Source organism: Lichenostomus cassidix, chromosome 4, assembly GCF_008360975.1.
Source record: "Lichenostomus cassidix isolate B80296 chromosome 4, HeHo_3.0, whole genome shotgun sequence".
In the NCBI taxonomy this organism is placed as follows: domain Eukaryota; kingdom Metazoa; phylum Chordata; class Aves; order Passeriformes; family Meliphagidae; genus Lichenostomus; species Lichenostomus cassidix.
The window spans coordinates 62,757,621-62,783,301 of NC_139484.1; the positions used below are offsets into that span (position 1 = coordinate 62,757,621).

Here is a 25,681-nt window from a genome sequence, read left to right on the forward strand (position 1 = left end):
TCCACAAGAACTATTGAAAACCCTGACAAAGTGATATATGGGCAAATAAAATTTGAGTTTACAGCATACAGACTCACATTTTCTGATTCATTTTTTTTCTCAAAACTCAGTGCCAACTGGTTTTTTTACCATTTTTCTCCAAACCCACTGTGCCAACAAAATGTCATTGATATGTGACTTTCCACGCAGATAGATAGTATTGCAATTTTTCAAAATACTAGACTGAGGCTATTAAGCATATTGCTTTAAACTTGCACCAAAAGCAGAGGATATGAAGGAAGCAGACAGTTGGCAGAACTAGCCTTTCCACCACATATGTCAGCAAGAACTATAGCTTGGGAAAATAGTGATTTCTGGAATATAGCACTAATGTATTTACCGTATGCTGTGCTAGAAGCTTTTTACATTCATGCTAATAATCTGCAAACCTGGTAATTTCACATAGGCAAACTAGAGCTCTTTTTTTATTTTTTCAGCAAAGATTTAATGTATGGGGCTGTAACATTGCTAGACTGTTTTATTTTTACCCATACACTCTATAGACTCTACTCGTAAGCTGTGAAATGCTGTCAGAAGAAACAGTAACTACACTTGTGGAAAATGCAAGTCCTCTACATTGTAAAGGTGGTTTTCCTTGTTCCTTATCCATTCATCTATTTATTTCTTAGTTAGAAAAACTGTATCATTTCTAAATGACCTGTCATTACCAGGAACTGCAGAGATTCTGACAGAAAAATAAATAAATACATAAGAAGCTGGAAATGCCCATTTCAGTGCTTACAATGAAAATAATAAATAAGGCAAACCAGGTCTGCATATCTATTCCAACAATGATATCAGAGCACAGAATAGCAGAAGTCTTGACCAGGGGCATTTAAACAACTCTCATTTAGGTATTCCAGTCTCTCTTTGCTTTAAACACCTCCTACTGCTAACATTATATGGGCAACAGCAAAAAGAACACACATGAACATCTGAATACACACAAGGAGCAAAACTAGAAGGATGTAGTTTACATTGAAAACACTCCTTGATACTACTGGCTGCTTTTGTTCTTCCTTCCTTTATCCCATCCACTGTATCCCAGCCAGGCTTTTCCTCCTCTCCCCTGCAGCACCCTGATTTATAATGTTCACATGTTACAGGTGACAGCATTACAGGTGACCCCCTGAGAGCTGCTCCCTCCCAGGCTGGTCCTATGTGCACACCTAGGTCAAAAACATAGCTGAAACTAGCCTGGATAATCCCAAATGGCTCATCTGTTCCTCACTCCCATCACACCAATCCTTGCCTGTCGTCACCCACAGTGACTCCTGGAGCTCTGTCTGGCCTGTTTCAAATTGGTTGAGCTCAGAGGAGCTGGAGATGGCTGAAATATTTATTTTTTTTACCGTATTCTGCACAGCCAAATGCATAAAGACACAGATGTACTTCGACCATCTCCAAAGTCAGCTTCTGTTTGGCTCAACACTGAGCTAGGCAAGGATGTGAAACATGGCTAAAATGTGTGCTCGGTTAAGGCAGGGGCCAGAAAAAGCTTTTAGGAATGTCTAGTGGGACTGATTTCCTCCTCTCTTTTGTGTTTTTTCCTCCAGATGCCTTGACATGGGGATAGACAGCCCTTGATCTTGTTGTGGAGACAGCCCTGATAGGAAATGTGTTGTGTGTTTTTATTTGAGAGGCCTTGGGTTGGTTCAGAGATAATACTGCCTGCTCAGGGTGATTCTCCAGAGCGCCAGGAGTAACGTGGAACCTCTCAGCATTGCTCATTTACTGCAGAGGTTCTTCACATGTGGGCCTGGCAGCACCAGCGTCTGGATTTAGAGTATTGCAAGGTGGACCAGGATGCAGAACAGCCACTTTTCTAGATTTGGTGGCTTCTGAATAGCTCTATGGCAGGAAGGTCAGGGAACTGCTGCTTCTGTGGGTAGGACTGTGAGGGACCTTTACCATGTCCTGTGTGTCGAAAATGAAAGCAACTCTCTCCACTTGCAGAACAGAGATTTTTCCTCTTTTGCTGGTGTCAGGCTGTGAGTAACTTGCTAACAGAATTTGTTCACTGACTCCTAAGACTGAAAAGCTTTTCACACTTCACAGGCAGAGTAATGTCCTTCCTCACCTTGTCACCACACAAATTTATCATTTTGTTCCAAGAAAGATCTTTCCCTATCCCTCCAGATACCAGACAGCCAGCTGGCTCCCTAGTCCCTGATACTACTCAAACAAGACCAGGACAAATATTTAATATTGTTTCAAGGGACAAAGTAGCAGGGCTTTAGACATAATCAAGGGAAGAGTTGCCCTGAGCTCACGGGACACACCAGACAAAGGATCCTCAGAGCAGAACATCACTAACCTTTCCATGGAGACACTTAGCAAGTCAATCCTTTTGTTAAGAAAGGCAGATTTCCCCAGTGTTGTAGCAGTCAGGGGTTCTAGTGATGCAGATGATTTAGTGACTACATAGTGCTAAATCTTTCTGGAGCTGGTGGGATACCCAGCAATCCTAAAGGTGCAATATGAAAGAGCCTCAAACACTACAGTGTGGACATGAGCAGTGTCTCTCTGCAGAGAAGTTTCTATCTGCACAGAAGAGATTTGCAGGAAGAGTGGCACAGAGGCATTTGTCAGATCACCAGAAACAGCATGCGCTCTAAAGGCACACAAAGCTGATCTACAGACTGAAGGAAGTCGGCATTTTTGACACAGAGACCACAGAAGGAGAGAATTATCAGATTGCATTTCCTCAGGTCATGAGCAGGTTAAATTCTAGAGGGAAAATAGGACTATCATAGATAAACCGACAGTGCTGCATCTTGATGAGTTATGGCATTCTTTCCTGACTGCCAGAACAAGAGAGTTCAAAAATAAGTGGTAGCAATTTCACATTTTAATTGGCACAATTGTAGAAAATGCTCCTTGGCAAGTATCAGGTATTATGTCTAACAGACCAAGCATTTGTCTGCAACAGACTTCCTTTGTGTCACACAGGAATAAATAGACATGATGCTGCCTTATATGGCATAAGCATCACCTTGTGAGGGAGATGTGATGACTGTGAAATGAAGCTGAAGTTGGCAACGATAATGCAAACAAGAGGATACTTTCAGCATGAGTGCTGACCCCATTGCATGAATAGCACGATTCTGACTCGTAATAAAATCCTCTGCTATTGTTTGTGTGTGCATAAAACACCCTTGTAGTGAAATATATACTCGTGTTCTCTCCCAGAAAACTGCAAAAGATAAATTAGTGCCCTCTTATGACTTAAAGCCAGAAAGCTGCAGACAGAAACACTGAAAAGAACTGGAGATCAGTTCAGTCTCTTTTTCTCAGTCGCACAGCACAGCTTCAGCTGCTGGTTCTTATGCTGAAGTCTTGAATACCCCCTGTGATGGTGCATTGCCCCTACCCTGAGAAACGTGTGCACTGCCAAAGTTCTCGTTAGAAATTTCTCAAAATTAAGCTTCAATAATTTCTTCCTTCAGACCACTACTACTTACCCCCCCAGCACGACTGACCCCTGCTTCCATTTTTACCTTTCCCATCCCTGAGGACTCCTGTATCTCAGTTACTGTTTTAACTCCCAGTGACCTCATGCAGTCACTCACATTCGCTGCTCACCCTCGGGTGCTTTTCTGATGTTTCACGTTCACACGCTACACCACATCCTTGCTCTTCCTCTCAACGTCTGTAGCTTTTCCATATAAATTCCGTACAGAAAAGGCCACAGTCCCGATTTCGCGCCCCTTAGCCGAAGAGCAGGGATGAGTGAATTTGTTTAGAGGTAGCTCAGCACCCTCTGCTGTATCTTCAGTGTACTGCAAATTTCCTTACACGTGAAGGACCAATTCCTTGCAAAAGCAAGAAAAATTCTGTGAAAAGAGATGCCTAAGATATTGATATAGGAATTCTGTGCCTTCTGGAAGATAGAAAAAACCTTGCTTTTTTTCCCTTCTCCTCTTGTTAAAGAATAAAATACCGAATTTACTATTATCCACTTCCTTGAACAAATGATAGAAGCATTGAACTTGCTAAATGACACTCCTCAAACTCCATTTTCCTTTTTAATTATTTTTTTCCTAGCTATTATTTTGCTTTATATAAGAGCCAATTAGATGTAAGTTTTGAAAAATTTCACATTTTATTCAGTTCCTTAATTTTTTCCAAAATTTTAGGTTTTTTTCTGAACTCGGGAGCAAGAAGACGTCATTTAAATGTGTTTCTGCTCAGCATGGATAGCTCCTGTGCCTTTGCTCTCTGACTCAAATTGCATTGTTTTCTCTCCAAAATGCATTTCAAAGTTGTAGCATTTCTGAAGATGAGGTTGCTGGATTTTTTTTTTCCCTGAGGATTACTGTGGACTCAAACAAATTAAGTAATACATGTTAAATAGAAGATACTACCAGACACTACTAAGCGGTTCAAAGCAGAAGTAAAACAATATAAATATCCACTTTCATACTATACTTCTTTTCTTTATTGACGTGACGTTCCAAGGTCTCATCTCAACCCACAGCTACAAAACACAGTTTGCCTGTGTCCAGCTTTTACCACAGAAGGGGTAAAGTGATGATTACCTGAACCATGGAGATTGTTATTGAGTATGTGTGGATAACACTGTGGAGAGCAGGAAACAGAAATCACTCAGCTCTCTGGGGGTGTTTATTCACATCTCTGAATGACAGGGAATCCTCTGTTATTTTGAGTGTTGTAGATCTAGCATGTATGACTCTTTCCTACATGAATTCTTTCAGACAAGGCCCATTTAGAGACACAAATTTCCAGCTTCATGAACCTCAAATTGTGCAGCTGATGAGGCCGGTGGGGTGGGATGAGAGAGAAACAAAACAAATAAAACCAAGGTATTCCTCTTGATCATAGAATGCAATTTCCAGCAATTATAAAAGCTATGGTCTGACTTCACAGACTTGGATGATGAGTCTGCAGTGGGATGAAACAGAGCTTAGAAAGAATCCCTTCTTGTGATCCAAACAAACAGACATTGGGGCACAAATAATGTGGAAGTTGGCTACCATATTTTACCAGCCCAACTCTTCAAGCTATTCTAGCTCATCTGGAACTAAAGGAGAGTAGAAATTTTTCAAGAGTTACACTACACACCTTCATTTGAACGTGTCTGTGGCATTGTAAAATTAAATCCTTCAACTGGAAACTTGCTCGAAAGGAAGCTGACTTTGAGATCTCAGCTAAAAAGTATAAGAATATTGAGAAAGAGAAAACACACCAACTTTCCCATGGTAAAAAAAAGTAAAGGCAGTCATACATTGAAATAAGGCAAAGTGAAGTTGAAAATTCCCATGCGGAAGGGCAAGGACTCTTCTCCCTGACCAGTGGAATAAACATGTGATGAACTGATTGTAATCCCCACTCTCTGCCTCTCTGCACTTCTGGGAGAGGAAGTAGAGCTGGGAAGGAGGGAGGGGTGGGGGGAAGGTGTTTTTAAGATTTATTTTACTTCTTATTATCCTGCTCTGGTTTTGTTAGTTATGAATTCAATAATATCCTCAAGGTGACTCTGTTTTGCCCATGATGGTAGTTGGTGAATGACCTCTCCTAGTTCTCATCTCAACTCCTTAACTTTTCATTACATTTTCTCTCTCCCATCTACTTGTGATGTGGAAAGTAAAGCATTTCAACTTAAAAGAAATTTATCATGTATTCAGGGGACTTTAACACAAAAACACCCATCAGCTTTTAGTTTTATTGTATTTAAATAGTCCAGGTAAAGTTAGGGTCAAAACAAAACGAAACAAAACAAAGGCATTTGATGACTCAGTCATACCAAAATTTTGCCACATACAGTGATGGTGGGAATGTGAACTTAAGAGTTATTCCAAGAAGGAAAAGGCTGCATTCTGGCACCCTTCACTCAGTCTCCAGCTGCTATTCCTGTGCAAAAGTAAAAGCAGTTTTCACTGCGTTTTGTCTCTTCATCCCAGTTCCCCCATTTCATTCCAATTTGGGAAGAAAATGTTGCTACCTAAATCAAAAGGTGAATTTTCACAAGTTTGGAATAGATACTGTGTTCAGCAGAGAGCTCAGCAGAGACTGCTAGAATGAAATACCCCTCAAAACTTACCCCTTTTCAAGTGTGCAAACAAAAAGAGATGTTTTCAGTAAGAACCAAATTTTAGAATTCTGTAATCAAAAATCCATAAATTAATTTCTATTTTAGGATTGCAGTCCATCTTTAATACTGTACAGGCACAATTATTTACAGAGTTCTGCTGCAGCTCAATGCACTCACAGCAAAAAATGCTCATTCAACATTTAATCATGTTTTGCCTTAACACTTAGGTAATATAGGAATTTTATTTATACAATATATTTGAAGCTAGAATTTTGACAAACAAGAAGATTTTGTACTCCCATTTAAAACAACTGTAGACATTAATCAGAAAGATCAGTGATGTTTTAAATACAGTATTCATGCTGAACAATTAGTTGTTTTATGCCAATTTGACATGTTTTAGACGTTACAAATACTTTGATAACCAAAGACTATGTAGTGCTTCTCCAGATGCTTAGAAACCAAAACAATCCACAGATGTTTGCTCATCTCTCTGCTGAATGTCCTCCCAAATTAGCTGATCCTAGAATAGAAACACAAGTACAAATGAAAAAAAACTTGGTAAAACTAAAGGAAAATTTTATTCATGTAAATTATTTAAGGAATTTATATAAGGAAAAGCGAAACTATCAAAAATTAAAAATACAACCTATATAGTTAGATGGAAACTTTTTAATTGCTGTTTTCATGAATGTAAATATGCTTCTCTGTATTTCCATAAAAGCATTTTTGCCATAATCCATTTTTAGCTACACAAGTGAATCTCCAAAGCATTATTCTGTGTATGAACTGCAAAGAATTGCAGACATATATCTAAATGACAACCAATACTTAAATTCAATACAGCTACTTCTTTTATAACATTAACTTCTCCTACATTATTTAGAGAATCTATCAGGTTCATGCATTATTTCACATGCTATATTATTGTCCAGAAATGTCAAAAGCAGAACAATTACGATGTAAGCTTCCACAAGGTATAAGCCTTCATAACTTTATGAGTGAATTTCTCAAAATATTTTTATTTTGGTTTCATGAAGTTTCATGAACTCAAAACTGCTTAGGATGTGTTGCTCTTGGAATAGAAAGATCACATTTATTGATATGGACTAAAAACTGCTTAAGAGATAAATTATCTTTTAATGTAAATTTTTTAAAAAATTCGCTTGTAATACAAACTTTGCAATAAGGAGAATAATGTTTGCAAGATGTGATTGGTCAGGGTGCTACATAACCTCATCCTGGCTCCCTTTCCCAAAAACGGCTGGACCATTCAAGGTACCTTCTGACCAGGGCTGTTCTATGATTCTGTGACTATGATTCTGTGATTTTATTAATTAATCTGTCCCAGTACAATTCCTACCTACATTCACCTTAGGCTGATTTCCATGCAGCTACTTTTGCTACTTTTATGTTGCACTCAACAAATAATACCCTGGACTAGTTCCCTTTTTACTCTGATTTGTGGACATTTACATGGATGTCCTGACAGGCAGATCTTTAAGAAATGTGAAGTTGAGACAGAAAATTTGGACATTATCAGATTTAAATCTCTGTTAAAATATCATTCTGAAGTGAAGCAAGAACACAGTTTCACAGCAGATACTCCCCTGCACATAGGACCAAGGCAAAATACAATCATAAACACCAACACTTTTCCTATTTTGCTGAGATCCTTTTTCCAATTTTGAAATACCATTTTTATGTTGCTTAGTTTATTTAAGCTGCTATGCTGAAAATTCTTCAGGAAGTGTTAAACATTATTTTATAAATATACTTGCCAAACTGCTGTCTTTGCAGAAGTCCAGAGATGGTGATTGGATGCCTTGATCGAGATGGCTGTGGGGAAGGTGATGTAAATGGATACAGCTGAGGGGTTCTGAAAACAGAACTAGCCCATGATCCCCTTCTACTGCTTTGGGATCCAGAGGATGATGGACACACACTGTGTGGTAATCCTACAGGAGTGGATCTGTTAATGAAATTAATTCATGCACGTGATTTGAGGCTACTTTTACAGAAATATAAGAGATTTCAAAATTACTTCAATTCATAGTGCTAATATTTTAAAGGAAAATGTTATAAATTATGTATTTATACTTCAGATTTTTACATGTTTCAAGAAGCAGACTGACAAACAAATTATGGAATAAAGATCTGCTTTGTTGTGTATATTTTCAATTTCTTCTAGGAAGATATATTTGGCTTAATGATTATAAAGAACAAGAGTTTACTTTTTCTGGAACCATTTAAAGTTATTTCTTGATGTTAATAATTCTCACAGTTTGAGACATTTTCAATCCTTAAATGAAAAACCTGAAACCTGTTACAGGCTGCATGAAAAGTTTGGATTATTCAGAGAATACCCCTTCTGCAGATACTGTGCTTTCATCTCTGATTTTTTTAAGAATGATACAGCAGAGACATTGTTACACTTCCTTATTATAAAATTACCACTCTTTTTTATGGATGTACCATGACTGTAGATGTCAACAGCGACAGAACCACAGATTATATTTGCACATTTTTTAAAAATGTGATTTCAAAATAAAACTTTTAAAAACTTTTCAAAATAAAACCCCAAAACCAAACACATTCACGTAGAGGACAGCCAGGCTGCACAGTAACACCTGTTCAGATACAGAATATCACCTTTAAACATGCAGATTAATACAGGCCAGAGGGGAGATTTCAGTCTCTTATAGGAGATGGTAGCCTCTTGAAAAAGTATTGAATTACCTTGCAGACCCTGCTCCAATATTTTGACTTGGCATTATTAGAGATGTCTGAGAACTCCTGCAAGATACGCTACCTGTTGGAATCAGAATTTTGAAAACAGGACCAACATGAACTACCCATTTTACCAAAGAGATAACTTTGGAAACAAAGATAAGTACTTTAATTGCATCATTTGGGACAAACTCATGATTGGTCTATTCAAGAATTTAAAATGGTGCACAACAACAACAGTCAGTGAGAGAGCTCAGCTGTCACAAAAACATCATATCACACCATTCTGCAAATCTTGTTCCAGTTAAACATGTGTTGGTTTCTTTTACCTTCTTTCATTTATTACACTATTATTAGACTATGAAGACAGCTGTGCTGAAGTGGTCCAGCGCATCTTTTTTCGCCCCATCCACCTCTGAGAAGGAAACTTTCCTTAGTGCACCATTAAATCATTGTTTCCACTTGCCCTTATTTTTGCACACACACTGTGATTCCCTCAGCACTGTCAACTGCAAAACTTTATGGGTTGGCTCTGAAATGTGCTGAACACATAACTGTTCTACATATAATTTAACTATCTAATAAATATCTATTTTTATTTAGACACAATAAAAAAAAACCAGTTAATCACAGCTCTCTTTTATCTTGTTATACCTGAATTTATAGGCAAGCATGAATTTAGGAAAGATCTAAGCAGATAAATCAGGCATAAAATAGAAAAAGCAGTTTCTCCTCTTTCACTGAAATTGCATTGCAACTGCATTTGTCTTTGTTTTGGGACATGCAAACTATGTAAAAACACAAGAGTGCTAAAAGCTCGTTACGTGGCTGGAGATGGATTCTATGAACTGCTGAAGCCAGATGAAAGCCTGTCTGAGCATGGACTACTACAGAAACATGCTGAATGCAAAATCAAGAAGGAGAGAGACACCTGAATAGGAAACCTGCAAAGGATTAGCAATTCTGGGAAACTCCTCACAAATAAACAAAAAAGTTCTCAAGAGACTGCACCAAATTCAGGAGGCTGTTATCCATGTCTTATTTGCATCTGAGTGTTATCCAGGTTCAGGGTATGAAGGAATGAAAGCAAGTAGTGGCAGGTAAAATGTCTTATAACCTGTTACAGTGATAGGGTGAAAAAAAAATCACCTTTCTGAAGAAATTCTTAATCTCAACTACCTTGCTTTTGTTATTACATTTTTTTTTAACTTCCATTTAGTTTACCCCCTTTTCTTCATGTGATTTCTAGTATGACATTATGGACTATGCTACTCTCTGTTAACCACAAACAAATAAAATTATGAAGGTTAACTGAGGGTCAACAATCTATGTTGCAAGTATTCCTGTTGTGTTCAATCATACATACAGTTACAGTACTTTCTTTGCAGCTGTTGACTCAGCAAAAATCAGTTTGATTACACATAATCATTTGCTGAACAGAAGAGTAAATACTAGCAAGTTATTTCATACTTCATTTTAACAATTTCCCAACTGCTGGATTGAAGTCCATGTGGTAAATTCCTCACACCTCAACACAATTCAAATGTTTTTAGTTAATTGCTAATGTATGGATTTTAATTTATTCATCCTCTTAATGTAACAGAAATGTTACTCACTTACAAAGTTCACTTTTACTCACCCATACGTCCCTCCTGGGGGGGAGTTATCACTGATAATCTTGTTGGAGCAGTTGGTGTCTCAAGCTAAATGAATGGCAAGCCATTAACCACAGTGTAGTAAGTATATTAATTATCAAGACATTTTGAGCAATGGTGTTATATTTTTGAGGTCTACAGAGCCTGCAGATTTCCGGAACTCCCTGATGTCAATTTTGTTCATAGCACTAAAACACAAAACCTAAGATTAGGTTACTATTTTTAAAGATCTATGGGCAGGAGGGAAATATATGTGTTTTATTATTATCTGTCACATTCAGGTAAGAAACATAGCAGACACTCCCACTGTTTTCTGTGCTGAGATTCCATTTCTAAGTTAGCATCTGTTCCTGGATGGTACCTCTCCTAATCAGGATATCAACACAGTGGAAAGCTTCATTCTCATGTTAGCAATGTCACCCACAACTTGCAATTCCCTACTCAAATATCAGAATCTAATGGTGTTTTCAGACCACTGACATTTTTCTAATATTGAGATTTTAAGAATTTGCCATTTAATTTGGCATCACAAGTTTAAAAGCCTGTACATGGCATGTGGAGAATATAATTCCAGAAATAAATGTTGTGATTTATTTCCTGTTGGTTTCTTTTGGGGGGTATCTGACTTCTACTGTGCATCAAGCATATCTGAAATCACCACATACATTGGAATTGTTTTGAATGGGATGGGGGAAAAATCCTACTTTTTGCAGCATTAACAGAGTAGGAGAAATCAAAAGAATATATGTGTGTATACATACATATGAACATATATTAAAAAAATCCACTTACCTTCCTCATTGGTGAAGGTACAGGATCAATCTCCATTGCCTCCATCCTTGCAAGAAAGGTCAAAGTAAGTATGACATCATAATAAAAAGAACATTTTCATTATAAAGACTTAAATTGTGTTAGATTCTAATGTTAAATTTCACTAGTAATGGAAAAGCATAATACATAATGCATAACACATATTATAAGTGTTTAGGGCTTACTCCAAAACTCAGTAGCAGTAAGAAAAAAATCTATTCATTGATTCTGAGCTTTGGTTTAGACATTTACAGAGAAAGTTACTTTATGATTAGCATTGCTATTCTTCTATTTGTCTGAATAAATATGCATATTTATGCATTTGACATTTGTATCTGCACCACGGGCACTCTGAAACTCTATTTTTTTTTAGAAAAGAAAGTCACAGACAAAGGAACAGAAACATTTTAGGTTGAACAAGCTGTATATTCATTTCACTTAAAATTAAATGAGCCTTACTGGACTGGCTCATCCCATCTAACTTGAGACAACTACAGTGTACATATAGGTATCTGTACAATAAATTTAGTTTTTCCCTATGGTAAATGGAGAGTGTCTCACTAACTAATCTATCTATCTATCTATCTATCTATCTATCTAGTATATTTATCCTTTTATCCAGAAATTCTTTGGAATAAGGCACATCATGCCTTAGATTTTTTACATTGACCAAAATCTACACAACCATTCTGTCCACTTGGATAGATAAGACCTTCCTCAACTATTTCGTGTTTGCAGAAACAAAACACAAAATCAGAAAATACTCTTATTTTAAATTCAGTACAAACACAATGGACTTTCTGTATAAAGCATCATTTAAGATTTTTGTTGAAAATTAACAAATTTGTACCTACGTTTCTGAAGTGGAAGGACGACTAGAATGAAGATAATATGAAGAAGAAACATTCTGTTTTCTTGAAGGAACTGAAGTCATTAAGAAATTTAATATTAGGACACAGCTATACCCAGTGACAGGTATTGCATAGTTAATATCTTAAACCAACACTTCTTACTGGAAAATGGATTTCTGCTTGCACTGGAAAATTGCAGTGGTGTAGTTTTTTCAGGAGGTTTCATACTAAAGGGGAAAGAAGAAACACCAGATATAAATTGAAAGCTGGTTTGATTAGTTAATTTGTCTAATTGGCCAATAAAATATAAAATAAAAGAATTTTATCCATCAATAGAAGGTTTTAACATGACACTATTTGCCATGAAGCAAAATAAGAATTTATTTGATAAGCTATGAACTTTGTCTTTATATCAAATATCTGCAGCACTCATTATATACCCAACAGTATCAATTTAGCACAACATTATGGCAAAGTACCTTAGGGAACAAGAGATGTTAAAATACAACTATTAACTATAGCTGAGCCTAAAACATTCATACTGATACATAAATTTACCAAACTTTAAGAAATCTAGTTATCAAAAGAAATGCTGGTATTTTCATGCTATTCAACAACAACTTTGTAAAACTGTTATCTTTGACAAGAACCATAAATAGGAGGAATGTATCTACTGGGCATGCAAGGAGAGGCCCTAGGATACTACTCTCTTGGTAGAACTCCAGAGAGATCTAAAATTCAGTAAGAACCCTGTATTTGGTATAACCAACTATATGCTATTTATTTGAGATGCAGACAAGGAAATGGAGGCAGTGAACAAAAACATATAAACTGCAGTAATGCACCACATACAGAGTTTCCTTTATATTGTTTTTTTTCTGTTACATTGCACCAAGCAGCCTGAGAGAGCACATTACAATATTATATGCATGTTAGTCTCAAAGGAAATTCTATACTGGGGAAAAAAAAAAACCACAGAAAAGGAACAAAGATCAACAAGTTTGTGCAATTAAAATGTTGGTTTCATGAACTGGTTTATTAAGGAGATAAAAATTTTGGCTTTAAGTTGGAAGTAAGTACGATGAAAAGATTAAAGTCTACCAGTCATTGAGCAGGGGGATAAGGATGAGCTACCTCTTGGCTACCACTTTGAAATGTTTGAGAAAAAACACTAATTCAAGATGAGACAAGAAGTTAATTTTTAGTAGAAACAGAAAAGATGAGAACCATGTTACAAAACTCTGGTAACTTTGTAAAAGGGCTACGATACCAGGTAAGGTATCACTACTTTCCAGGCTGATGCTAGAAAGTCCATTGCAAAATACACAAACATGGCTATGTAACTGCAAATAAAAATTTAAAACTGGCTATCTATGTGATAGAATATATGGAAAGTTCATTTTTGAGTTAACTACTGAGTCAAATTTTAAAATAAAAGGATTTCTTCCTGACAGCATTGATTAATGTGAATAAAATGGATCTGATGTCAGAAATCACTATTCATTTATTTCTGTAAAAACACATGAGAACAGCAAACAAAGCATGAAAATTTTATTGTTTTATCAATTAAACTTACTGTTGTCTGATTACATTTACTTCTGTTGCATTAAACCTCTTACCATTGTATCTGCTGCATTTGTTGTGTTACTTTCTTGAGAGACTCTTCCAGCTTTGCTATCTGTCAGATAATCATAGATTTAAACAAAATCTATTTGTGTGATATACAACCTCATTTTCATCCAACTAGTATTCTAAAGTGTTGAAAGGCTGCCTTCTATTGGTTTTAATCTTAAGACATCAGTGCTATTCAAGATTTATTGGAGCTGTTATAGCTGTGCTATGGATCCATTAAACAGTCAGTCTGGAAGAGATATGTTTCTTTTTGGCAGTTAAAGACTTAGTTTGATTACCTTTTGTTAAGTGTGTTGGTAATATGGAATAAATGAATGCTAGGAAAAGTGCTTAAAAATAGTTTTCTTTTTCTTCCTATTTTCCATATCTGATATAAAACCTATGTTATGTTTATTATGGAGTTATCTGAAAAAGCTAGCAATAAATGCACAAAATACCACATTGCCATATTTCTCATTTCAGATTCCAAATGTATTCAGTTCACTGCAGTATCTATTTGTAATAAGCTTAAGTGAAAAGTAGTTCCTACTGCATTAGAGACACAACCAAAAATATCTCCATTAAAGAATGTTATGAGCTTGCAAAATTGAAGAATATTAAGGTCAAGAACATTAGGTCAGCTCCCTAGTATGTGTATTTTTTACAGTCTTTCATTATGTGAACATAAATTATATTTTATGAAGGATGTAAAAATTTACTCAAATAGCCTCAATACTCCATCTATATTTTATTCTTAATTTCCATTATGTGACCTTAATCCTTCACACTATTCATATTTTGATTTGAAGGCAAATTATGAATTTGCTTGTTAACTTTTCATGCTTCCCACAATATTACTTGAGTCCTTTAATAAAATTAGCTGATTTATAAAATCATACTGTTGGTGGGAGATATTACACTCTTTCTGCAGATGCAAAACTCTGCAAAACAGATTTAAGACAAAATATAATTTACGCCAGATTTTGGTTTTTGGTTTTCTTTTTCCTTCTTCCTAATAAGAGCTAGGTTTGATTAAGGAAGTCACCAGTACAGATGGCAGGAAGAATGTACTTTACCCTGGTACTCTGTAGGACTGGATAGTTCTAAGACCACGGTACCTCAGAAAAGGTGAGTAACTGTTTGGTCATCAATATTTTGGGGTCCTAGCACAACAGGGCATCTAGACTTGCCACGAATATGGACACCAAGTGCCGACACCGCACACATCACCTGCACCCCAATATCTGCACAACTCACAAAACCATCAACACAGCAGTTTTATGAAGACCATGAGATCTGATAGCTAACTGTGACAAGGATGAGAAACTAGAAATAAGGAAGGGGAGCTGAGACAAGATAGCCAAGCATGAGAAACTGGAATGGTGTTGAAGAGAACCAACCTCTCTTGACCCTGATCTAATGCAAACAGTTTTAACATACTAGCAATACCCAGATTGGGCAAAACAACAACAAACCCACCCAAACCAGTGTGTCATTGAAGCAGCAACCCACTCTATTTTCAACTGTTTCTGTACTGTGACCTGAAAACCTTCCTTAGGTCAAGCAGCATCCTTTAGTACTTTACAAACACCGTTGGGTGAATGTCTCAACAGTAAATAACTTTGAAAATTACCATGGAAAAAGATAAAAAATCTCCACAGATTCTTTTGAGATAACATTTCTATTTATGCTGAATTCTATTCAGAGATTTATTTTACTTTGTCTACAGGTTTCAGTTTTGCCATCTGGAGTCAGTACAACAGATTAGAAGGCAGATGAAATCAGGATTCCTCCCTGGCCTGGCTTTGAAGGCAGAAGGACAGGACCTTAGAATAACTACAAACACCACAGTACACTACGACTGATCCCAAAATTCAGTCATGGAGAAGAGGGAAGAATGGGCCACAGAGCACCTAATTTTCCAAGCTTTCTATCCATGACAATCATACCAGAAACTCTCCTCACACAGGAAATGGCCAATTGGCAGCTACATGAGCTTTACTGTCATTTCATACATGGGCAACCACTGGTGGGTTGAGTCAGCAATAGTGCCAAGTAGCTTTAAGCAATATCCCTGGCCATGTCCTTAGAAATGAAAGAAACATCCAGCTTTTTTTATAAAATATCTAGAAGTAGCTGAAAAATGAAAAAGAATTTTGCCTTCCAACCTACAAAGGAAGAGGCACAGTCGAATTCAGTACCTGTTCTCCACAGAATAACTAGTTCTGTCCTTCTTCCCACTGAGCTATCCCAAATTCAGGGTAGCAGCCCTCAGTCTTGTTCTCCATTGCTCAAGCTTCTCATTTATTTTTCCAGCCCTAGTCTTCTTTTCCTCTGGGCTTATCTTCTAGGACCCATCTCTCTCCACCTCTTCCACCTTCCCCTCCACACAGTCAATTGGTTTCTTCCCTCCCTGTCCTTTGATTCTCCATTTAATCTTGATCACCTCACAACTAAAATATTTTATTTAAAATAGTCACCATAATTAATATAGTCCTCACAGACTTTAAACAATTAAAAACTGATACTTAAAAAGACAGCAGTGAGTCAACCCTGATAAATTATTCCAAGTATTCCAATAAAATATCAATATAGTTTCTAAAAATAAACCAAAGTAACAAGGCAAACATAAACAAAAAACAAGAAAATCACAATTAGTTACCTTTTGTTTGTGATATGCTATTAAATGCTTACGATGTTTTTCTTGAAATTCTGAAACCTAAAAATAAATATATCAAGTTATATCAAGCTTCACAAAATTACATTTATGCACCTCAGCAAAGAAGTGATGGAAAAGAACCACTTCACAGTACTCAAAGTTTTCTATATTTTAATAAGTAGTTAACATATTTTCTTTAAATACTCTCCAGAAAAAAACCCCAAAATATTCTAAGTTAATACTACTGATAAAGTCTTATAATATGACCTACACTAGAGCTGGTAGATTTATTTCACTGAAGTTATATTTTAACACTACGTTCAATAAAAAGGTAAAGACATTAGAAAACCAGTTTAGCTGCAGTATTTCTTATTCATTAGTGCTAAGCAAACACATAAAATTAATGGCAACATAAAAAGTAATCTGTCTTACTGGCAATTATAATATGCCTTGTAAAAATACCCTGTTAATTAAAAAATAATTGTTAGACACACTGTCTGGTGATGTGTAAGCACTTCTTGTGTCCAAATGAGGACCATAAACCTTGACAAGCTAAAAGTAAAAAAGACAAGGTAGGCAAGACAAGAGCTTGAGGAACAAATTACCATAGGCAATAACTTCTAATAAATCTTTCTTCTCACATATAAGAAAACTACAAGAAAAATGTGTAGGAATTGGGACAACCAAGAAGAAACACTCTGAGAATATAAACCTATAGTGGAGTATCCAGCTTAAATGGTAACTTTTTATTCCCTGTGGAAGAAGCTGGGAGGTTCCCACTGAATACTCATCAAAGAATAAGGTGTGTCTTCAGAAGACCTGATGGAATAAATATCCACTCAGAAAGTGATGGCTGTGCTGTCTCTCTTCACTCAGGAATGAGTTCTTGGGTCTAGGAGAAACCTGTGAATTTGCCAGTTTAGTGCTCAGTACCAGGCAAAAAGTGGATCAGATCTCACCAGTGGTTTAAAATGGAATAGGGGACACAATCATTCTCCTTTAAAAAATGCATGTTACTGTATCCTGAGTCTGCCTAACATCTCAGAAAGTATACAGTAGGTCTGAAAATAGTTCAGAATAATCAGAGGTATGCAAGAGCTTCAGTAAAAGAAGAATACGAATAGAATACAAATAGAATAGAACATAGAATACGAATCTTCATGGCTGAAGAAAAACACAGTTGAAGAAGGGATACATTAGTAGTCTAAAACTAATGATTAGCACAGATGTAGTGCATGGGAATGGATACCTTTTCCTCCAGAATGGGATTCAAGAGCATTGAATGAAACTAACAGGTTAAAACCTGAAAAATGAAATCATCATTGTGCAGTGAACAACCTGTGGACCTGACTTCCACAGTATGAGATACATGCTAAAATTCAGAAAAAAACCTGACAATTACATGGGGAAAAATATCCACCACAAGCTTCTGAATGCAGAGGCACCAACCCCACCTTGAAAAATCCCTGTGCCATGAGCTGTTGAAAGCTGGGAGGCTCTTCTGAAGATGAATCACTACAGGCCAGCTTTGCTCTCATGCTTTCCTAAGCACTCACCATTGTGACAGAGTATTAGATTAGATTAGGTAAGAGCTTAGTTAAAATGCTCTTACATCTTTTGATGCTGGGACAAGTCCTGAACATACCTTAATGCCTTCATCACATTTCAGTATGTTCCCAACAGGTTAACTCAGGCTACAGAAAACCTACCTTAGTCTTTAGAGACTGAGCCCTCTTTTTCCTTATGGAGGTTTGTATTCACTTGTGATAGGTGGTGTGGTTCCCTGCATTTGTTCAGTTTACAGAGTAACTGCTGATCCTGCTGTTATGAAGTGGTATGGAAGGACAGAGGAAGGCTTCACATTTAACTTGTGTCCCCTGTGCATCTGAGGAGGTGCACTGCTGAAGAAAGGGGCCAAACTCAGCTCTGGAAAAGTCTGTGAAGCCTGGGGTAGAGCAAATGTGAATCCATGACCATCACAGGAGAAAACAGGTGATATTCCCTGGGTTACTTTTCTGCTGGATAAGGAAGCTAACCCAAAGAACAAACAAGTTTCAGCCCAAGGGAGATGAGAACAGACAATGAAGGCTGCAGCTGGTTCCAGGGAGAACATACTACTGGAGTGGCTGAAACTGCTTCTGAAATGCACAGGAAAAGGCACAGGGACACCAAGTCCCAAAGCCAAGCTGAAGAGATGTAGAAAATGAGGAGGTAACAGGAGTTTGTATGCACTCATTTAACCCAAACAGCTATTGAAGTTCTTGACTGGAGACTAAGCCTGAAGGAAGGAATCCTATCTGGAATTGACAGAAAGCAAAGAAGAAATTGGCCTTGGAATCATTTATTGCATCTATCTGGGAAAAAAAGAGACCTATTTTGATTAAAAAAAGAAAAAAAAAATTAAAAGGGAGAGAGAGCACAGTCAACTCACGACTGTAGCCAGATCAGGTTTCCACTGTGCAGTTTTTTATTGCTATAATTAAGGCACACTATCTAGGCACGTTTAAGCTTCCGGCAGATCTAATTTTTCATGGCATAGCATTGAAAGTGATTTTACGCCATTAAAATAACCAGACTAGTGGTCCTTAGAGAGAGTTTGAAAATATAAGCAGTGACCATAATGAATAATTTATGTCCTCTTAAGGACTTTGAAACTGTGGAATTAAGGAAGTAAAGATGGCAATGGCCATAAATTAATTTTCAAGCATTCACTCATATACTTTTTCCATTCACATAAAAATCAGTAGGAGTTGCTGATTATTTTACAGAGTTAAAAAGTTTTAAGGCAGATTCACCTGTGTTATTTCTTTTGAGTACTTCTTGCATAACACCTCTATTCCCATGAACAGTGATTGAATATCAGGACTTGTCTATGAAGAAATGAAAGTATACCAAGGTTAGGATTTTTATTAGCAAGTTATAAGAAAAAAGTCTTTTGTAAAGTGTTTCTTAAACTGACTGATGTATATAAATTATATTAAAAAAAAAAAGGCAGATCAGAGTAGGATAATACAAAAATTGAAAACAAGCCCAGTTTTCTTTAATGCCCTTATCAACCACCTGGAAGGCTTTGTGCTTTGGTTTAAATATATTACACACATATATACTTATTGTGATTAAGACAGTAACAATGTCCAGAGGATATCTGAGGAGGATGCTGAGGCCCCTGGAAGAGGCATTGCATTCAGACCAACAACCAGCTTTCTGGCAGCTCCTTTCCAGGCTTTTTGGTTCTCACCCTTCCCAGCCACATGGATGTATTTTATAATAGTGCTGTTTCAAAGTCCTTTTTTAGAATAGTTCCAATGCTGACTGGGATCCCTTCATCTCTCCTGCCCACTGGGCAGTGGAATATTATCTTAGAATAAGACAGGTATAATAAATAAAGTAACTGTTGAATTTCTGAAGTACTTTATGACTTCTGTCTTTTAATCAGAGATCATGATGTGGCCTCACAAATGGCTACCTGCACTTTTAAAAAACGTTGAGTAAGTGCTCTACACCTAAACCATCATTGTAATAAAAATACATTTATTACTTATGGTGAGGGAAAAAGTGCTGCAAAATAGAAAGTGAATTTCAGAATAAAAGTGACATTTGGATATCTATCCAAATATACAAAGCAGTGTAGATAATTTTAGTATTACTTTAATCCAGAATACAGGCATTCCTAGTCTGTTCGTAAGTAAAATAAAGAAAACACAACTCCAAAATAGTTATACTAGTTATAGTACTAAGTATAAAATAGTTAATAGATAAAATAGTTAATCAGCTTTCAAAACCAATGAATCTAGGAAAAAAGTCTACCTGGAAACTGGAAAGTTCTCTTTGATGTATTGTGATTGTATAATAGAAGGCAGGTTTACAACTACCCAAATTTGAAAAAAAAAAAAAAATAATGCTGGCATACTTAGATGCTAGGAGAAGGCTGTCCCAAAAAGCAAGCAGCCTTCAGGTAAGGAGCCACCTTTCAAAATCCAGTAAAAAAGAACTGAAACTGTTGTAGGCAAAATCTAAATTACTCCCAGCAGTATTAAAAATATCAAAAAGCTTTAAAAATAGAAAAACTTTAGAAGGTGAATTATTAAAAGAAGTAAGAACTAGGACACCTGTGAATTAGGCATAAGTTTTCTGGGATAGTAAGAAAGCAGAAGAATAAGTGCAGACACTTAAATTAAAAATAGGGCATTGGAATCAAAAAGGATTAGGCTTTGCTCCCCTTTGAAATGCACAAACATCTAGAAAGACAGTATTTTTACCTACACTAGAAATACCTTAATACTAGCATAAAGTCACATATCCAAGATTAAGTAACAGCCAAACCTATTTTCAATGTGTACTTAAATTGTATCTTTTTAATTAAACAGGGAAATCAAGTGTCTTATGCATAAAAAATAAATGAGCAAGGAGCTAAATTAACAACCTGGATTTACAATAGATTTGTATCTTCTGTTTCTCATATTCTGACATCAGTTACTGTGATGTCTTTTGCAGCAATTGATGATGGCCTGCACTGTTTGCTCACTGTAGAGCTCTGCACACTCTAAAAAAACTGCTTTTCCCTGCTTTCCCAGCTACTAATTTTAACAGAACTCACAGGAGGTAATTAATTGCATTTGAGACTTCCTCTGCACTTTGGAATTTGGTTGGCATTAGCCAAAGCATTCAAAAATTTCCAACTGACAGATGGAGAAGGAAAAGCAGACAGACAGCACAGTTAACTCACCTATGGTATTTAAGTGAATACAAACAAGACAATAATATTCCATCTAGAAAAGGTAATACATTCATAAAAATACATTTAGCTTCTTTAAATAAAATGCATTCATAGGTGCCAAGCTCTTGCAATCTATTTAAGGTTCTATCAAAGCAATGACCTTGGTTTAAGTACCTATCAGATTTGAAAAATATAAAACCCAACAAGCTTCATGCTGATGTAAAAACTCTTTCAAATGAAGGTTTGTATAACACTTTGGACTTTATCTGTTGCATGGAGGAGTAGCAGATGCTAATATGATATTCTGAAATAGTGAACAGCCAGATTCTGATTTATCCTAACCTGTAAGCATGCCCTGGGGAAAAGCAAATGGGGATCATGAGACATAGAAGGAAGACATAAAGGTGACAAGAATGCATTACTGTGGAGATGAGAATATTTAATGTGTACATGTTGATTATCCCAACATACAATTTAATTAGGAGTTTTAACACATTTATAGGACCTCCTCCTCATTGGGAATTCTACAGCATGAAGCTCATAAAGCTTACCAGGTATATTTCCACTCAGGTTCCTGAATTATAGAGCCATGACTTTTTTATATGCATCTTTAATTATCATTCCAATCATTTTATCTGTTCTTAATCAAGGATAAGCAATCATCATTAATGTCTTTTTTAAAGAATATGGTAATTTGCTTCCTTCCAGCCCTCCAGAGCAGTGGCAGGTTCCAATGAAACATCTAATATTTTTGTTAGTAACCCAATCATTGCATTTGTAAATTCCTTCTGCATTTTTGTAGCAAATTATCAAGTTCTGCTGAAATACTGCCATTTACAACTGATTTAACTTAAAAATTAGGATTGTTTTGGGCAAGGTGTTGGACAAGATGACCTCCAGAGACCCCTGACAACTTAAATTATTCTTTGACTGAATAACAAAATTTGCAGCAACAATAGGTTGATACTGAAAGCATATTATGTCCTTCAAAATTTTTATGAAAGGCTTATTGTTTTTAATATTTGATTACTGTGTGCGTAGTTCTTTTGTATTATAACTATGTCTTGCTCTTTTGTTGCAATTTTTATTTTTAGTGGCATTGTTTTCTTCACCCTGCAAGACTCCTAGGAGGCCATCCTGTTAAGCTGTACTGAATTTTATTAAATGTTTTTGGTATTTCTATTTTATCCTTATAAGGCACTGTCTCTTAGGCAGGAATCAGTCTACAAAAATACAAATGCTTTCACAACCTATTTATTAAATCAGCTAAGGAGAAGATTGCTTCTGGGAGAAATGGGTAAATTAGATATTCCTAATGATCTATCAAGAAAGGGAATTAAAAGCTCTTAATTCTCCAGTGAATAACAAGAATTCCCAACAATATTTCAAATTCTTTCTAAATCAAACAGCCATAAGGAAAATAGTTAAGCTGAAGAGAAAACAGAAAAAAACCCCAATCCACTTGAAAACATTGCTGAGCCATCATGCAGGTTTTCAATTCAGTCCATTACATGAAATAATTCATTATGGTTCATTTTCTGTGAAGTACAAATGCCAAAATCAATAACCATTTTCCCACATTTTGGAAGTAGTCACTGATGTTACACAGTAACCAGTCACATTTCTTGAAAAGTTTAGAATTATTTACAGTCCAGCAAAACCTGAAAACCCAAAAAGTCTCCAAAGGTTTTAATTTGAAAGAATGCATACAACAAAAAGCTGAGCTGTCTAGCGCATAAGTATCTAAGTCTAGCAACCTATTCTCAGTTAATATTCATGTCAGAGTTGGCAAAAACAAAAAAGGAAGAATTTTGTAATGCAAATAGTTTAGCTGTTAAGCAAACCACTGGTTAATGCAATGCAACAAAACTAAAGCTTGATTTACCTCTTTTGAAAGGACTACCGTACGACAAGCAGTTTTACAGATCAAACATTCATCTTTCTTGCCTGGAAGGTAAAGACACATTTGAAATATACATTAAACTGAATAGATATTGAATACATTGTAAACAGAATGGGTTACCTAAACCTCTGTAGCTTGTGGAATAAATCTGCAGGTTATACAAGAAGTATGAATAAACATGAATAAAGAATTTGATTCCATAACCATTACACAGAGTTGCACAGGAAAAAATGTGTGTGAATGTCATCAGGTCTTACTCCTGCAAATAAGCATTCATGTAAATGATTTTATGAATATCATTAGTGTGATGCAGGTGACTTTTAGTTCCCTTGATTTAAATAGGACTACTTGCCTGGTTTAATTAAATGTATGCTTAAATGCACTAATGACTTACAGTCAACCTGATATATGGCTTTTCAGACTGGGGCAGAGTCTGGTTCTCCCAATAAAATATATGAAAACTAAATGTCAAAGATTAATAATTTTACCTTGTGAATTCCTCCAATGAGAAAACAATAAAATCCCTTTTAAAAACTGTCTCTTTGATTATTTGCAAACATATTAGAAAATATCTATAGCAAATACACATTATTTATATATAACTGATATTTTAGTAGCTACTTCTTAAGATTCTCAGGATCAATGTTGATAAACATCTTCAAATGCGTTTTAAACCTTGTCTTATCATTAATATTGAATTCACAGAAAAAAGATATGTAATCTCTCAGGTGTTTTTCTGCCAATCAATATTACAAGTAGAAAAGAAAAATGTTCAGGTTCAAGTAGCCTGCAAGCTGTATTTAGAAGCTGCATTTTATGATCCTCTATCCTCAAGATCAACCCTGAGAAAACATCTAGTGCAAAGGTTTTAATTCTGAAATACAGATTGATATTTCTTCTGTGTGGCCTTACAAAAACCAGGGCATTTAGCATGATCTCGAAGGGAAAAACATTGATACTCGTCTGCTGCATTTTTTTTCTTTTGGAAAACAACTTCATTATTCCTTTGCCTTTCCCACATATTTTTATCCAAAAATATCACAAGAGTCCCTGAACATGACTCTGGAATTGTACATAATACAAGAGCTTTAAAACATCACCTCCAATCTTCACTCGTGCTGCTGAAAGCTTTCAGGAACAATACTGTGCCTTGGAAGACCTTAAGACTACTTCCAAAACTTACCCTAAACAAACCCTATACCTTGTATATTGCTCTTTCACTAATGAAAAACCATTCCTTTTCCCAAATTAGGCAGAACAGAATGCCGTTTACTTGGGTGGTTTTTATTTTTACAAAATTACGGATCATAACCATCCCGAACCCATTTTTTATTAAATCCTCAGCTGCCTGTGCCCAAGGCTTGCTCTCGAGGCCACATCCACCTGGAGGTGCGCACAGCCGAGTTTTACTGTTTAAAGCGGATCAATAGCAAGGATTATCAGTTTAGCAAGGAAAGGTTTATCAGTAACATTAGGAAAAGTGCTCAGGGCTTTCTTTTTCCCCCCAGCGAGTCAGAAATCGCGGTGTTTAGGGTGGATGGGAGCAGCCAGCCCGGCCCGCCCCGCCGGGCGCCGCAGCAACCATTACCTTTCTGCAGGCAGAGCTCACAGAAAACGTGCCCGCAGCTGGTGAGGCTGAACAGCGGCGCGGGGCTGCGGGGCTCGCAGAGGCACGAGTTGCAGAACACGGGCACGGCCATGGCCAGGGGGCAGCGGGGCAGGAGAGCTGGGGGCTGGGGCTGGGCTGGGGCAGAGCCGGCCGCGCTCAGGCCGAGCCCCGCGGCCGCAGCCCCGGCATGAACCCGCGCTGAGGGCAGCGCGGCCTCTCCTCCCGCCGCGGGGCCTGAGGGCGGCGGAGCGCGGTGCTCACACAGCTCCGCGGAATAATGGGGCGTTTGGGGCGTCTCGCTGCCGAACCGGAGCGGTGCCCAAGCAGAGGGAGCTCGGAGAAAGTCCCTGTGCTGTCCCCAAAGGTGGGGAGCTGATTGCACCCACTGCGCTAAGGCAGGGGCTGCAGCAGGAGCCTAGTCCGTCTGGCTCCTCCTGCGTCAGCAGGTGAAAAAGAGAAAAAAAAAGGTAAAAAATTAAAAAGAGAGCAGAGGAAATAATTGTGGATTTCGCTATTTAAATGCAGGAGTCCAGGAATCTTTTAATTCGCTGTCACAGGTTTGCTATGGCATCTTCCATTGTGGCAAAAGAGCAAAACCAGGAGAGTTGATGTTAATTTCTTAGACCTAGAAAAGACCCCGTTGTTTGCTAGTTTCCTTTGATGAACATTTTAGGGGAAAGTCCCTTGCAGCCTAGTGGAAGTGCAGGCTGTAGCTGTGGGTATGACAGAGCCACAGACTGCAGAGGAAGCTTTAACTTCACAAAGGCTGCTGCCCCAAAGTGCTCCCCAAAGGGCTGTGACTCAGCTGCTGCTTTAGAGAGTTAGTTAAAAATCTTGGCGACCTGAAAACATTTAGATTTAATAAATTAATAAATTATTTCTAAATAGATTTATTAGTAATTTGTAAATAAATTATTAATAAATTTAATAAATCATCAAAGAGTTGTTATTATTATTCCTGTTCCTACTACAGATAAAGAATGAAGCATCTCAAGTTGTATTCAAGGTTCCCGAGTCTCAGTGCTGTTTGAGACCTAATTAA

General features: G+C 36.9%; 1 protein-coding gene across 1 annotated transcript; it reads right to left on the minus strand.

Moving 5' to 3' along the window:
- Positions 1-5,748: 5,748 nt before the first annotated feature.
- On the minus strand, positions 5,749-25,437 carry RNF212 (ring finger protein 212). The gene is made up of 12 exons (XM_085059567.1): positions 24,619-25,437; positions 23,013-23,074; positions 19,206-19,280; positions 16,414-16,470; positions 13,760-13,818; positions 12,303-12,367; positions 12,144-12,213; positions 11,272-11,317; positions 10,464-10,527; positions 8,834-8,906; positions 7,876-8,066; positions 5,749-6,617 (listed from the first exon to the last, which is right to left on the minus strand). Exons 1-12 carry the CDS (start codon positions 24,728-24,730, stop codon positions 6,580-6,582), a joined length of 912 nt encoding a protein of 303 aa, XP_084915693.1. The 5' UTR covers positions 24,731-25,437; the 3' UTR covers positions 5,749-6,579.
- Between the last annotated feature and the right edge of the window lie 244 nt (positions 25,438-25,681).